The 16076-nt window shown below is 45.1% G+C and overlaps 1 protein-coding gene across 3 annotated transcripts in view; it reads left to right on the plus strand.

Moving 5' to 3' along the window:
* Positions 1–16076, plus strand: part of UBE2O (ubiquitin conjugating enzyme E2 O) — an 89003-nt gene that overhangs the window by 59326 nt on the left and 13601 nt on the right. For 2 of the 3 annotated variants that reach the window (XM_050919225.1, XM_050919222.1), the window contains exons 3-11: positions 298–408; positions 1560–1657; positions 2668–2731; positions 4751–4894; positions 5215–5324; positions 6301–6451; positions 7540–8045; positions 11649–11803; positions 14147–14259. In XM_050919225.1, coding sequence (XP_050775182.1) covers positions 298–408; positions 1560–1657; positions 2668–2731; positions 4751–4894; positions 5215–5324; positions 6301–6451; positions 7540–8045; positions 11649–11803; positions 14147–14259 — 1452 coding nt within the window. Of the gene's footprint in view, positions 1–297; positions 409–643; positions 747–1559; positions 1658–2667; positions 2732–4750; positions 4895–5214; positions 5325–6300; positions 6452–7539; positions 8046–11648; positions 11804–14146; positions 14260–16076 lie in introns of those variants that run through there. The other variant, XM_050919224.1, reaches the window with a different exon arrangement.

Consider the following 16076-nt stretch of genomic DNA (forward strand, 5'->3'; position numbering starts at 1 on the left):
GTTGCTGCAGCAACAGCCAGTTAAAATTATAACTGGGAAGAAGGATTTTTTAACCTTCCCAATCCTTGACTTCAGACTGCTTTAAATTTGTGTGCGGTGATCCCTCCAGAACAGGGTTATTGAGGGAAGTTTGCGCTGCTTCTGCCAGTGCTGTCTGCTCTGAGGAAAAATAGAGCGTTTCACCCTCCAGGGTTGTCAGTTCTGCACCTTTCACCTGCATGCAGTTGACATACAACTTGAGAATTTTCCCTGGTTACCGACCCTTTCCCCCCACCCCCTCTCTCTTTGTATTTGCAGGACAGCCAGTGCGGGACTGTAATCGATGTAAACATAGAGTGTGCTGTGAAGCTGGTAGGAACCAACTGTATCCTCTATCCTGTCAACAGCAAAGACCTACAGCATATCTGGGTGAGAATGCAGCCACAGTCCTTCCCCTCTCCTCCCAGGGGAACTAGGGGGTTGGTACCTCACAGGGATGGTGGTGTACTGGAGGCAAGCAGTGCCCCTCGCAAGTTGGACACTTCAGTGTTTTGTTGTCTATCTGTGACTTGGCTTTATTCTAAATCTACCAGAAATGTCCTTACTGCTGGAGGAAGGTGTAGCATCCAACCCCTCCCTCTTGTGTTTCTGATCGTACTGCTAGATCCCGTTAGACTGAGAAGACTGTCAGTATTGAATGGTCTGAGACGCTTCTGCGTTGTGATTAGCTGATGTGATCACCTGACCCTGGCAGTCCCATGACAACGGTACAGTCCTGAGCTGCAACACATAGTTACTATATCAACAGGTTTCAGAAATATTTAAAAGAGCAAATTATTATTATTATTTATTGGTCCAGCTGAAGGAGACTGAGTCATACCTGGTTTTCCCTGCAGACCTGGTTTTGAGTGGGTGGGTGATTGCAAGACAATAAATTGAAGGCGAAAATTTTCCCTGTTCATTTCCTTCATTGAGTTGAGAAAATAGACTTGAAACAAGCATCTTTCCCTCCTTTCCCCACCCCTACGTAAATGGCTGTCGTGTGAAGCCTTTCTAAAGTAATGAGGAATGTTGCAACCATTCTGCAGAAATACGCATTTGTGGGTGGCAGCTACAGGGAGGTTTTCCTGCAAAAGGACATGAGCATCTCTTCTCTGGTTGGAATAATGTGCCCACGAAGATGAAACTGGTCATACTCTGCACCGCTTTATCCAATGTATGCAGGTGCTACACAAGGTTTCCTTTGCACAGCTCTGGCCAGTCCACCTTTATAAATAATGTGCAAAGCAATTTACAGATAGAGTAAGACCGTTTTTCTCTGCTTTACGATCTAAGAGAAAGTCAAGAAAGAGACCAAGCTGTTTCCATTACCTAGAGAATGCAGGTATCGATCGGGTCACTTTTTGCATGCAAAGCATGCACTTCTACAGTATATCTCCATTCCAACTTGCAGCAGCCTTGCTGTTTCAGTCCTGGGCCGTTTTGAGTAGAAGAGATCGCTGGGCAGTTTGCATTGTGTGTTTACATGATATTTCAAGGAATTAGGTTGTATTTTACAGTTGTTGTTTTTTTTTCCTTAGCCATTTATGTACGGCGACTACATAGCCTTTGACTGTTGGCTAGGGAAAGTCTATGACTTAAAGAACCAAGTCGTCCTGAAGCTCTCCAATGGAGCCAGGTACTTTTCTGAAACAGAACAGCCCCTTTACCTTTGGGCGTGGTAACCATAGTCTCTTTTAAAAGTACTATAACCATGCGTGGCATCTCACTCATGCACCATTATTCTGGTGACAGCAGGTCTTGTGCTCACATTATTTTAACCACAGGTGATAACACATTTTGGGCAAGAAGGAGTGTAAAAGTATATATTTGATAGCTGGCAGCTCTATTATCCCTTAGACGAAGCAAAGCTAATCCCTGACAGGTATATGATCCAGAACATAGTCCAGAAAAGGTTTGCGGAGCTTGTAGTTAGACAAAAACTCTTTTTAAACTGAGCACATTTTGACATTGAATCTTTGAGAGACAATAAATAGGGAACCCTACAGCACCAATTTTGAGCCTCTTTTTCAGAGGAAAAGCGAATCATTCTGGAGATATTACAAATTATGTAATCTGTAAAAAGCACCATCTTTTTCTCATTTCAGAGAAGAGGTATGCCCAAACCGTTCATTAGCTTTCCAGAGCTTGGGTTCTAGCACTGCTCTGAAACAGCTGTGAGTTATGAGTGTTCAGGTTACTAGTAGGCAAGACTTCCACTCAACAGCCCACTTCCCTCATACATTTCATGTGCTCAGTTATGCTTTTTAAAGTGGAGTAATGTTTACCCAGCTCTTATCTAAAACCAGGGGGACTCACTTTACCATGGAAAGCACCAGCAGTGTGCTGCAAACACAGACAGGTGTTTCATAGAGTTTAAATCCAGAAAGGGACCTTTAGATAATCTAGTCTGACCTTCTGTATAACACAAGTCATTAATTTTCACCCAGTACCTTTTATGTTAAACTCAGGGACTTGAGTTAAACATTCTAAACTGTGGAGAGGATGGGAAAAACCAAGATGCCACCAATGCCTGAGGCCTCTGCAATGGCAGAGATGCCCAGATGATAGCTACAGGTGGTGCTGTTGAGGTGGCTGACCTCACCGTTGCATGGTCTGTCTCCCAACTCTTGTCTTTTGTTTTTCCAGGTGTTCTATGAGCACAGAAGATGGAGCAAAGCTCTACGATGTTTGCCCTCATGTCAGTGACTCAGTAAGTTTCTGATCCTCTGGAGAATTTTTTTTAGAATCAGCCCAGAACTGGTCTTTTTTTTTTAATATAAGTTTCTGCAGGAAGAAAATGTGGCTTTGCCTCAATAACTTGTATTAGCCCTACAGTTTAAATACCAAGTTGCTGAAAATATTTTGCTAGATTCCCCCCTCCCCCGCCACATGGAGGGAGCACTTTAGCAGGGCACCAATTTAAAAGTATATTACCATCTAGTAGTAGTTGTACTTGTTAGTGTTACAAGTAGCACATGAGATCACTAACTGAAAGAAGCTAGTGGACAAAGTACCTTTTCAAGTGTCTTACACAAAGTACAGTTGGTTTCACTGATCCTCATTGTAGTCACCCTGCTTGAAAAGACCCTAATTAACATCAACAGAGGATGAAAGAACCCTTCTAAAAATGTTTGATGGAATAACAAAAAAGCCTGCCATTTTAGGGGTGCTCTGTCAGAAACCAGAATGTTTCTAAATTAATTTTTTTTAAATGAAATTGTTGGTATCCCTCTCTAATCCTGACCTGCATCACTTTTTTGCTATTTTAGTGGACACTGCTATTCTTGCTGAATTGTCCCAGACTGTGCGCTCTGGAGAGTTGTCTACTAATAATCAGGCTGAGACCACAAAATCCACTGTGCAATAGATTTAAACCTTCAGAATCTGTGCAGTAATTTGCTTTTCCTCTTAGACCCTGTCAGCAAGACGTTACTGGATACTGTTCTAAAGTTTCTTTATTGATGGGTATGGCTGTCGGAATTGTCTACAATGTAAAGGCTCTTTATTTTGTTGATACAGTTGGCCTTATCCTATGGAAATTCTGCCGGCATCCTAGAGTTAAGCAAAATCCTAGTGACCTGCCGCCACATTCCTTAAAGAATGTGATGTCTCTGCTGAAGACCAAGTGGCGTGTCAGTTTTCAATGCGGTATCTTTTCCTAAGGGACTTCATCCTCCACGGACTGAGGAGAGTCTCAATCTAATTGCTGTCCAATATCTCAAACATCTGGTCCCAAAGTGTAAATTGCTTCTGAATGCAGAATAAGTTCAGCCTCTTTACTATATCATGGCCTACATTTTTCAGAGGTGACTGGTGATTTTGGGTGCCCAATGTGAGATACCTTTAAAGGGGCAGGATTTCCGGAGCGTGGCTTTTTGTACTTCCTCAGAAATAGGCCTCTGAAGTTCAGGGTATGTCCAGCTGAGGCACCTAGAATCACAGGTCACTTTTGAAAACGTCTCTCCTTTTGTTCTTTCTCACTACTGTTAAGTTAGTGCTCAATACTCCTATATGTATTCTTGGCACTTATGATTTATATCCTACAGCACTAATCTTACGTACCCTTGACAAATTACAAGATTTTATATGATGATCAGTACAAAAATTCGATCACATGAATCAGATTGCTGTCTAAAACCCCTGAGCCATGCTTGGCGTCACCCCAATTGTCATGAACAAAGGTTGTCCCAGAAGGTACAGTTCCTAGTTCCTAGCGCTTTATTTACAAAAAAACCCTATGAATATTAAGTAAATCCGCCTAACTGGGCCTTCAGGTACATATGCAATATTACTCCCATTTTGCAACAGGGGAAGCAGTGATTTGCCAGAAGCCACTAATGTCCCTGTGAGAGCAGGTGTAAGAAATCTGGGGTTCCTGTTGCCCACCCCAGTGCTTAGACCACACTGTTTGTTACTAAGAACACTGCATGAAATCAAGATAATTGTTTTTTGTGTGTACCTCTGCCTCTTCCCCACTAAATTGAAATCCCTTGTTTGTGTATGTGTGATATTCACTGTGTTGCTATAGAAACTGATGTGATGACTTCAGCAAAGGAATGATGCATAGAAGCAAGGGAACTTGCAGACAGGTCTCTTTGCTTACAGATATCTGTAGTGATCAAGAACGAGGGAAGAGAAATGCAGAAATCCCATGTCATGACAACAGAATGTTTTGAGGCATCAGCTGCTCTCTGACACACAGTTCCCTTATGCTGCCTTTTTCTTTCAGGGCCTTTTCTTTGATGACTCATATGGCTTTTATCCTGGGCAAGTCCTCATTGGTCCCTCAAAAGTCTTCTCCAGTGTGCAGTGGCTTTCAGGTGTGAAGCCCGTCCTGAGCACAAAGAGCAAGTTCAGAGTGGTGGTGGAAGAGGTTAGTGAGCAGATACATGGCTACTTACTATGAGAACAGGGACAATCTTCCTGGAAGAACTGGAACCCCCTGAGACGTTAGTTGTTGTATTTTGAGCACTACAGGAGCATGATAAATGCAATTAACTCTTACCTAGTGCGGAAGCACAATTAGAAGCCACCCACGGCTGTTTTTCTTAAAAATCCAGGGGCTAGGTCCGGCCATCTAGAAGCGAAAACCATTTTCTGTGTTGAAAATCCATAGGCTTTGGAACCTGATTCAATAAAGTTCCTGGAAAAAGAGACATTCTCCTTCCCCTTCCTCTCTGCTTCATTTTTCAGGTACAAGTGGTGGAACTAAAGGTTACTTGGATCACTAAAAGTTTCTGTCCTGGAGGTACTGACAGTGTTAGTCCTCCACCTTCGGTAATCACGCAGGAGAACTTGTCCAGGTGAGATCTGCTTAAAGTATCCATGTTCCCCACCATCCTAAGATGCCAGGGCAGTCAGTGGGTAACGTGCCCTTCTCCCAGCAGATAGACATGAGAAATCCAACTTTGTCTTCAGCACCCTACATAGGGAGCTTTATTCCTGTCTCTCAGCAGCAGGGGAGCATCATCTGACTGGCTAGTGCAGGTTTTTAGTTTAATGGCAGAAGGGGTGGTGTCTCAAGCTCTCCTCCAATAGAAGTGCTCCCCAGCTGAACAGCAGGGAGAAAGCAGCCAAATTCCTCTTCCCTTTCTGTCCCTCATTTAGCTGCAGTGGACTGAACCTTTGAATGCTACAGCTCCAAATTCTATTTCAGAAGTGGGAAGGGAAGGCAGCTAACGTTGCTTGGCCAGCCAAGGAGCTGTGCCAGTGTTGAGCATCTGATGCCCCCTACAGCCCATAGGGTATTTGTGTTGGCCATAAGGTACTCCGCTGAAGTGAGAAAAGAGGGTAGGTGAGTTTTGTAACTCTGTAGGAGAACAGAGCAGTGCAATCCCACCTGAAGGTAGCTTCAGAAGCCGGAGTTTTCAGCCTACAGAAAGAAAAAGCAAATACCAACCATTAAGACCTATTTTTAATTCTCTCTGAGAGGCTGACAAGAGTAACTAGCCCTTATATGTGGAGGAGGCAGCTACTCTCTTCTCCTGCCAGTTCCCAGGTGGCCTGGAAATACCCTTCCCTTACATCTCTGGGAGTGTGAGAGAGACTAAAGAACTCTAGTCTCCTGGGAAACGTTAGTTGTAATGCAAAATTGTTCCCATTTTAATTAGTGCCACCCACATGGACCGCGCATACATCGGCGTATGCATAGGACTGGTATGCATATTCTGATGCACCCGCTACCCATGTGGAGGTACTACTCATCGCTAGGGTGTTCATTATCTCCTGCTCTGAGACTGACTGGGGAAGTGACGGTTTTCATCTTCTCGCTCTTAACAGAGTAAAGCGTCTGGGGTGCTTCGACCACGCACAGAGGCAGCTCGGCGAAAGATGCCTCTATGTATTTCCTGCCAAAGTGGAACCTGCAAAAATCACTTGTGAATGTCCAGAGAGAAACTGTGTTCTGGGGGAAGGATCAGTCGCTAAGAAGGTGTGCTCCCAGGAAAGTGATGGGCTAGCTTAGCTGGGAGTGTGAGAGGCAGGCACTTGGACAACTTGTATTTCAAACACATCCGCTTGAGTGGTTGGGATTCGTGTAGCCTGGATTTTAAATGCTCCTTTTAAGACATAAATCTTCCCATAAAAGTTGCATGGTATATGAAATGTGACCCAGTAAGGTGTAATGGCTCGGCAGTGCTTACAATCATGTCACCTCGTGCAAGGATCCTATCGCACAGAGCTGAGCAGGTTTGGGCTGGATCAGTTATTTGGATGAGGCCCTTTGGGAACACCTACATGGTGCAGGAAGTGGGATTAGACATACAGTTGGTGGCATTCTTTGCAGCACTACAAAGCCAGTGCCATAGCAAAGTGCCAGCAGGCAGCTATGGTGTTAGAGGTGCCATCTTTTTGGCATAATATTGAAGTCCGGACAACTTGGGCCATTAAAGAACCCATTTTTTTTTATTGGCATAACTTTAGAGATGTTAAACTTGGTTTCCAAGCAGAATCTTACTCTGGTCACTTAAATCTCCAGTACAGCAACACATTGGGGAAAGCGTTCACTTCCTGTGCTGAATTGTCTTACGTTGACAAACGACTAAGTGCCATGTACCATCCAAGGGTAGCTGCATTTCAGTGGCAAGGAGATGAGCCGCCTGTATAGCTCTGTACATTCCATTTAGTTAATTTTGTTAAGTGTCTTAGTGCCTTTTATTATGAAAGTTCCTGTATAAACTGTATATAGTTTTATTACAGAGCCATTGGACCTGGATTTTCCACCTGGACTCTTGCATAGTCATGCCAAAAGTTAATTACCCAGTGCCCTAGCCAGCATCCCCTGCTCTTCGTAGAACTATTTATAGTCTCCCTGGCTGCTGCCTATGCTAGTACGGTAACTCCATTAGCAATAGCTCATTGCTTTGTAAAATGCTCTGAGATAGGTGGAGTGTGAGAAGGGCCAAAGAGGGTCACATGCTTGTCTGTACATAATCCCTCCTATTGGATCTGTAACATGATTGCTGTGTGCACAGGCACCCAGACTCCAGTTTATTTACTGGCCAGCATTGCTCTCTCTAGGTGAGGAGGTTGCTGAAAAAACAGATTGTGAAGATAATGTCATGCACCCCAGATTCTCAGGGTATCAGTGAACCGCCCGATGGAGAGTCTACTGCAGCTGCTGACCAAAAAGCGGAAGAACTTAAAACCAGATACAAATGTGAACGAGGGGACTCTACCAATGGCACACTAAACCTGGGGGAGATAAAAGAGGAGCAGCCTGAAGAAATGGGAAAGGAGACTTCTTGCACAGCAGCGGAGCGACAACAGCAGCCACCTTTCCTGTTGAAAGAGGATGGGTCACCTGACTACAGGCTCCAGTCAATGGAACAAGATGCCGATGATGAGGCAGCCGACGACACAGATGACACCAGCTCTGTGACCTCTTCGGCGAGCTCCACTGCCTCTTCCCAGAGTGGCAGCGGCATAGGGCGCAAGAAGAGCATTCCCCTCTCTATCAAAAACTTGAAGCGGAAGCATAAGAAGAAAAAGACTAAGATCTCCAGGGAGTTTAAACCAGGAGACAGGTAGGTTCAGATTTCTATCCCCAGTCAATCACCTTGTTAAAGCTTCCGTTCTCTGAAATGCAAACACAAGTTCAGGTACGCATACAGCTCCAGCTGAGTGTCCTTTTGCACGTCATGTGAGAGCACGGCTTGGGAATAACACACAGTTGTTACCTTCTGATGGCTGTCCAGTGCCCGTTGTGAAATGTGTTTGGTTTCAGTCTACCTGGAGATGGAAAGGTGTCCACATCACATAAAATCAATACTATCGTATTCCAGTAGTGCCTAGAGGCCTCAACTAAGCGCAGTCCCCCGAGGTATCTGCTGCTGTGCGTACAGAGAGGAAGAGGTGATACTGCTCCAAAGAGCTTCATCTAAATACAACATTAAATGATGCCCTTGTTGGCAGTTCAGCAAAGAGGCCAAGGAGGGATGGAGATGGAGACTGAACTCTGTCCAGTCACGCGTAAATGATCCCTCCAGAATAGCACTGAGGTACATTGTCGGGGGCTGTGGAGGAGTGCCTTTTCATGGCCCATATTATATCTGTGCTGCAGTCTCAGGACTATAGAATTAGCATCTTTCACTAGTACCAAATTCATATACAGACTCTCCCCGGGTTACGCCAACCTGACTTATGCATATCTGCACTTAGGGAAAAGTTCCAGAAATTCTGTAAGCTTTTTTTTTTTTGTGTAATTGTTGGGTATACGTTCCTGACTTTTATGCAAAATTCGACTTACGCAAGGCATTCCGGAATGGCCTTGGGTAAGTCAGGGACCGTCTGTACAGAGTTTTAAAAAACTGCAGCACAAGAGCACTGGAGAAATAAGTCTGTCGGCATCCAGGGAGTTAGCATAATCCATGCTTCAAACACCCCTTTTTGGCAATAAATATAGATACTTGGATGAGAATCTCCTCAGAGAGGAGTAAGTGAACTGTGACAATGAGGGAGATCTGGTAGCACAGAAGTAATGTGGGAAACAGTATACCTCAGTCACTGTTCATTCGATTATCTCCATTTGCTTCAGTGTAAGTTGCTCTGGAATACTTTCCCAAAGCCTGGGAGAAGCATTCAAAAGCATTGGAGCTCAAGGGAGCAGTGTTCAAGTGAGCAAGATGAAAGGTACCAGAAAGGACTAGGATTTTCTGGAAACAGCATCAATAAGTATGTAGCCTCTATTTCCCTTACACACACAACTTCTGTCTTTCTAGTGCAGTTGAAGGGGGTCCCAGATGGGCAGCTTTGATAGCTGATTGCGGCTGACATGAAGAAGGCAGTGGACAGGGACCTGTTTTTGTCTAAGTTGTGGACAGATGGCTCCATTGCAAGGCAAACATATAGAACATAGTCCATGGGGCTCTTTGAAGTCATGACATTGCTGCAAGGAGAGTGTAAAAAGTTATTTTATGTAGAGCATGAAACCCTAGGTGGCCCTTAAAGGGGTTATATGGCAGCTGGGTCATTAACCACCATAAAATGCCCTGGGTGTCTCACTATTGCTTGAATAACCATACAGAGAACTGATGAGACTTTGTAGGCACAACATCTGAAATGCTGTTGGAAAGCGTGAAGTGAATGGAACGTACATGTTGCTCGATGCAGCTGGAGTACCAGATCTGGTGGGTCAGCCACATGGGTGCCTCTAACTGCATGAAAGCAATACAGCCTGTAATGTTAGCTTAGGTTGTTAAATGGGTATAGATTTATCAGGGCAGCATCTGAAGCTTTTGTGGGTGCCACTAGGGGATTCCATTGCCACCTCCTTTCATTTCAAACAGCGATTAACTCATTTAAAAAGTTTGAAACTGGCTTCCCATTATAAACCTTCCTTTCAACACTAACCCTCCAACTTCCCCATAAAGAAACAAGTCCCCCTGAAATGTCACATGCCACATATCTCCTCCCATGGTAGAATTTTTCTGAGACGTTCTGCTGTTGACTCTCTAAAAAAGGAAATCCTATTGTATTTATTTATTTGCCCATTACAGCTTCTAATATCTCCATGCTTTCATTGACTTTAATAAGGAGAGATGTTCAAAAGCCGTAAAGAGTGTATCTGAAAAATAGCATGTGATTGAGTGTACTCTGCGCTGTGGGAACCATGGATGGGGTTAACTAAGGGTTTGCTGGAATAGTGCTATAAGGAGGTGCTGTACCGCTTTCTCTGAGGGGGAAGAAGAGGTGCTTGCCCAGCCACAGGGTCCAGAAGCAAAGAGGAACTGGGAAACTGCCCATCGTTCTATATATACTACTTGCAACAGATTTTGTACGTTAAGGATGAATAAAGCTAATCTCCTCAACAGTAGGCATCCAGCAGCGTATTGCCATTACCGAACAAAATGGGGGCAGAGTTAAGACTTGATGGGATGATTGAATGATTCTAGGGCAATGGGGACTTGGCTGGATCCCTTACCTGTTCATTTTCAGGCTCTCACTAATATTTGCCAGGAGAGGATTAACCTGTAGAATTTTTGTGAAGTGTAACTTCTGGAGATGTTCATTGGATCCTGTTGGAACTTGCTTTCGTTCTTAATTCTTCTTCAACAAAGGTTTCAGTTAGGGAATATTAAATGTAAGTGTCCAGTAGCTTGGTCACTAATTCAATATTTTATTGAAGGTCTGAGTATAGCCCCTAGCAAAAGTAGCTTGTCACCGTTGCGCCATAGATTTTGCTAACCTGATCCAAATCAGGAATGCTTTTCAATGTGGTTCTTTGTATGGCAGTATGTGCACCCATGGGTGTATTTGAGTAAAGAAAACTCTGCACTGTAGCAAATGCTTCTGAATTGGCGGTGGGAAGGGTATGTGTGATTAGGTTTAAAAACGAGAGGGGGCAGGAAGATGAGACCCTTGTGTCCAAAACAGGATTGTTCTATGCTTGGGTTTGTCTTTGTGCAGTAGAAGTGATCGCATGTGAGAATGGCCAGGAAGTAAAGTTTTTTTGTTGTCTTTAAACTGAACGCCCTTCTGCTTTTCAAAGGAAGAGGCAGTGTCAAATCTGTCTCCAAAGTGCTGAGATATAATGCAGCTTTAGTCTTCCCTTTTCATCCCCATGGCCCCAGCTTCAAAGATTTTCTCAGAACTTTCAGCAGAGCGCCAGATAGAAGGCACTTCAAGCCTTTGGAACCGAAGATTTTTCCCTGCTGAGGTTCCCCATCTCACCCCTCTTCCAGCTGGCGTGCAGCTTTGTGTACTCTAGTATCTTTGTAAATTTGCTCCTGTGAGAGTGAAATGAGTGTGGCATTTACTTCCTGAAACGTAAAAGTTCCTGAAATACAGACTTACAAAGGGAAAAAGTTATCACTTCAGATCTGTGGTGAATGAAAATCTCTCCCATAAATGGACGTGCAGACATATCTGAACCCATTCAGCCTATTGGTTCCTGACCTTAAAACCCCATCTCTTGACTTGCTGGTGCCAGGTGTGAAACATGGGTGCCCATTTGAACTTTGAGTGTTTGGCAGCCCAGGTTTTCCTACTGTTGCTCTGTGCACTTAGCTTTGGCTTCTTGTATTGGGGCAAGCCCACAAAATGGGTAAAGTCAGTTGGCAGAGGAGTCTGCTTATTCTCTTCTGCTCTCTGCAGGTGGCAGCTTCATTAAAGCTCTCTTTTATGTTCAGAGTTGCTGTAGAAGTGGTGACCACGATGACTTCGGCTGATGTGATGTGGCAGGATGGCACTGTGGAGACCAATATTCGCTCCAACGAGTTGTTCCCGGTCCATCATCTGGACAACAATGAGTTTTGCCCTGGGGACTTCGTGGTGGACAAAAGAGGTACTTGGTGAAAGATATGCTCTGGGAGAAAAAGCAAATCATCATTTTTTGTTACAAGGAATAAGAGAGCTTTGCAAGTGTCTATTTTGGTTTGAATTTTTAAAATGTGCATATGATGTTGCAGGTGCCTGAGCAGTTAAAATCAATAACACACCAAAAAAATCCAATGACTTCAGTCTACTCTGAAAGTGCTTTTCAGATATTAATGAGTCTGGTCTCACAAGCCCTTTGGGAAGTGGGCAGAGTAGTGTCTGTGTTCTACAGACAGGGATGCTGAGACACAGAGCTGAAATGACTTGCCCAAGGTCACACACTGAGACAGTGATAGAGATGGGACTAGAACCCAAATCTCCAGACTCCCCAGCCAGTACTTTTGCCATGAGACCATCCTCTGCACTCCAGTGCTATCCTTTTGCTTTTTGTTTTCTAGTATAAAATCAGTCATTGCACCCAAGAGCAAATGTGTAGCAAGAAACAAGCACTTAACTATGGCTCGGGTAACTCTACATATACATAGTTTGTAGGCTTCAAGAAGTTGTATTATATAGGGCTGAACCTGTGTGAAACAGATGGGGATGAGCTGGATTTGCCAGCCTTGGGTTAGCACACAACCAGCCTCCCGTCTCCCTGGGAACCCTAAAGGATCTCTCATGATCTTTTACTTGCCTAGAGCAATGAAAGAATGAATTGCACACAGTTTATTTAGCTTTACCTGGATGGCCTTCCCAACAAGGTTCTCAGACGACTATATTTAGCTAAAGAGTTTTCTGTGATTAGAAGTGGCCTTTTTCTTACCCTTTCCTCACAAGAAACAAATCACACCAGAAGTAGGTGAGCGTCTCACTTCTGACTTTCCCAAGGCATAGGAGCTAAGTAACGGTTCTGAGAGACAACTCTCTGCAGTTTAGTGCTCATGAATGTGAAGGACAAATGGCACTTGGCCTAGCTTTAAACTACTGCATGCATCTCCCTCTTCCCTAGCAGCAGTTCAGGACCTCATCTAATCTAGATTCTTCAGACAGTGATGAGCAGAGTATGGCAGAGCACAGCCTCAGAGTTTTAAAAAAAAACAAAACTTTAATCACCCTTCATCCTCTTCCCCCATAGATAGGAGTAAATTGTTCTGGTTGTAGGGCTTTTGTCTGGGGGCAAGGGATTGTTTCTAATTGTTGAGTATATAATATAAATAGTTGGAAAGCTAAGTTAGAGATAAATGTTGTGTTCACTTTTACTAATGGTCATTGTTAGAGCCCTGCGCGGATACTAAATTTGAATCCGCAGCCGATCTGCAAAAAGGTCCACAGATAAAAAGCTGATATCTGCAGATTTGCAGGCTCTAGTCATTGTATCTCGTTCCTCGGGCTGGAGATGCTATGTCCTTGTGGGTTAGGCATTGCTTGTGGAAGCAAGAGATGGAGGCTGAGACTTCCAAAGTTGCACAGGGGAAACGAGCATCTAGATCTCATTAATTTCTAGTAAATTGTCAGGCCCAAGTTCTAGTTTTGTCTGACAAATTTCTTGGAATTCCTGCCTCCTCCTTCCCTGCCAATCACCCCCCAGAAAACCCCACAACCTACTGCAGGCAAAACTCTTCATAACCTGGAAAGAGAAAGGAATCAAACTCCATAAAGCCCACTGAGGAGTTTTATTGTCAGTTTTACATGAAGGCATTGACGGCAGACGCAGTCCAAGTCCAGCTTCTGTGAAAGGGTGTTCCCTGCGCACAGGTCTCCCCTTATTGACTGCTAGTTTCGTTGTTCCAATGGAACGTAGCTGTTGTGGGAAATCATGATCATGGAGGAAGACACACCTTGTCACTACGGCCCATCCCAGGCAGCCCTCTTGGCCCATCAGTACTCGAACTTGAATTGGACTCTTTGGCTCTTCTTTGAATAGTGTAGAGAGCAGAGCATCAAGGTGAAGTGGTCACTGATCAGGCACTGCAAATCCCCACAGACAAGTGTGCTAACCCCAAATCTCTCTCTCCCCACCCTCTAGCTAGATGGCCCTTTAAAGTTACGACTCTTCTCTTACTTGCTCAGAATACCCCAGCTCAGTTGTTGCTTTCATCCTGGCATTGCACACAGGTGAAGGATGGGTTCACAATTTGACAGTTGGCAACCCCTAGCTGCAATGTAACAAGATCCAGCCTCCTGATTTTTCCTGTCTCAAGTGGAGCTGCTGGGCTGTAATGCCTCGCAGTAAAGCCAGAGGTGACTTCCCCTGGTGCTGCTGCAAGAAAGATCAAACAAAGCTGCTTGATCAGACTAAAGGGATGAGAACAGTCGCTGTTGGTCCAGCTTTTCACTTGGATATTTTCCTCCTTTCCACCCTGACCAAAAGCTCAGACCTCCCAGGACCCTGCTGTGTACGGAGTGGTGCAGTCAGGCGACCACATCGGCCGCACCTGTGTGGTGAAGTGGTTCAAGCTGAAAGCCAGCGGAGACGATGTTGAGGTAGGTGAAGCAGCCTGTGAGGAGTGAAGTACACAACAGCGCTTACTCTGTACGCTTCCGCCCTGAAATGAGTCACCTCTGGGATTAGGGGAGTGGGGCATGGTACTGTTCTGGTGTCAGACTGGTCATGGGGACGTTTTTCTCTGCACACCTCTTGAGGCAGTGCAAAGTGTACGTGTGGCTACACGCACCTGTGAAAAGCAGGCCACATCCACACTGGGGGTGTAGCTACTTGTGTCAGTGAAAGGCTGTGGCAGAGAAGAAAGGCTTCAGCAGCAGGGAGGCAGTGGGACACTACATGGCTGAAAATCGCAGCATAGGTGGGAAGGTGGGGATTGGGTGAGGAGAGAGCTGTGTAGGGTATGTACTCGGTACACACCCACTCCCTTCAGGTGTGTCTGTGCTCTACTTGCCTAAGCTGTGCCTCACTGTCCACACTGCTACTTAAACCTGTGCTAGTGGGGGGGGGGCTACCCAATTATATACTCTACACACCACCAAAAGAGTCATGCAGTGTAGACGTAGCCTATGTTTCTGCAGGTGGTGACCTGGCACAGAGCAGACATGTTCAAAGACTTGCACGCCCCATCATCCTGGAAAAGCTGTTTTTTTCCCCTTCAGTTATCTGTGAATTTCTGTCCTCGTACACTCTTGCCATCACTAGCCTTTGGCCAGGAGAGAGGTTGGTGCTGAAACAAGCAACCACAGTTGATTTCTCAAAGCTCTGGTGCTGGGCCTCTGACTTGTTCTGCCTCTGCTAGTTGGCAGAGAAGCCCGTCGCTCAGTGGTTGTCCAAAACGCAATGAGAGCACTTTTGACCCTTCGCTCCCATTTACAGACCACATCTTCCTCCCCCACCAAGTCCAGGAGCTCGGAGCATTTCATCTTGCCGGCTCCTGTTAGGCTGTTGGCAAGTTGGAGGAGTGCTGCCGTGGCCTCCTCTAAACCTGGCTTGTTCTCCCTTTGTCCCTCCTGCGGGGTGGTGCACTGCGGCACAAGTGACCAGGGCTAGGGAACGCTTAGAACAAACTCTCAGGCTATGTCTACACAACATCACTTACAGCAGCACAACTGCACTGATGCAGGGGCACAGCTGTAGTGTGTCTGGTGAAGGTGCTCTAAGCCGACGGGAGAGAGCTCTCGGGTCAGCTTAATGTTGCCTGCCTTTGTGAGTAGCAGTAGCTATGTTGGTGGGAGAAGCGCTGGGAGAAGCACTCTCCACACCTGCACTTATGTCGGTATAACTTACGTTGCTCAGGTATAGCTTTATGTGGTTTAGTCACACCTCTGAACGATGGAAGTTATACCAAAGTGATTTGTAGTGTAGACGTAACCTCAGACTGCCCCAGAGACACATTCCTGTCTCTGACACCAATTCCTCATGCCAGTAAATAGTGGTGCTTTTCTCAGAGCGAAAGCAAAGGTGAGACACCTTGGGGCGGGGTGGGGGGGGAGAATACTATTTCCTATTTAAAGTGATGAGCCTTTTATCCAACCCCCCTATCAGCTGTGATGGTTTGGAGATCATGGAACCTGTGTCCAAAAGAAGTCCTGTCTTCTCTGGCTCAGCTCAGCTCACCCTTTAGCTCTTTTTGTGAAGGCTGGATGTTCACAGGGGCTGTACAATGTTTCCCATTGGCTCATGATTCACACAGCATAAAACCTAAGAGAGAAGGTGAGGATGAACTCGGTGAAAAGACAAGACACTAATTTACCCCTTAGTATCTTTTTTGAGGTGACGCATGTAATATCAAATAGCAGAATACAGCAGCAGGCACCAGCTGTAGAAGCAGAGAGTTAGCAGCGCATGGTCACAA

The sequence above is a fragment of the Gopherus flavomarginatus genome, chromosome 12 (assembly GCF_025201925.1).
Source record: "Gopherus flavomarginatus isolate rGopFla2 chromosome 12, rGopFla2.mat.asm, whole genome shotgun sequence".
Taxonomy (NCBI): domain Eukaryota; kingdom Metazoa; phylum Chordata; order Testudines; family Testudinidae; genus Gopherus; species Gopherus flavomarginatus.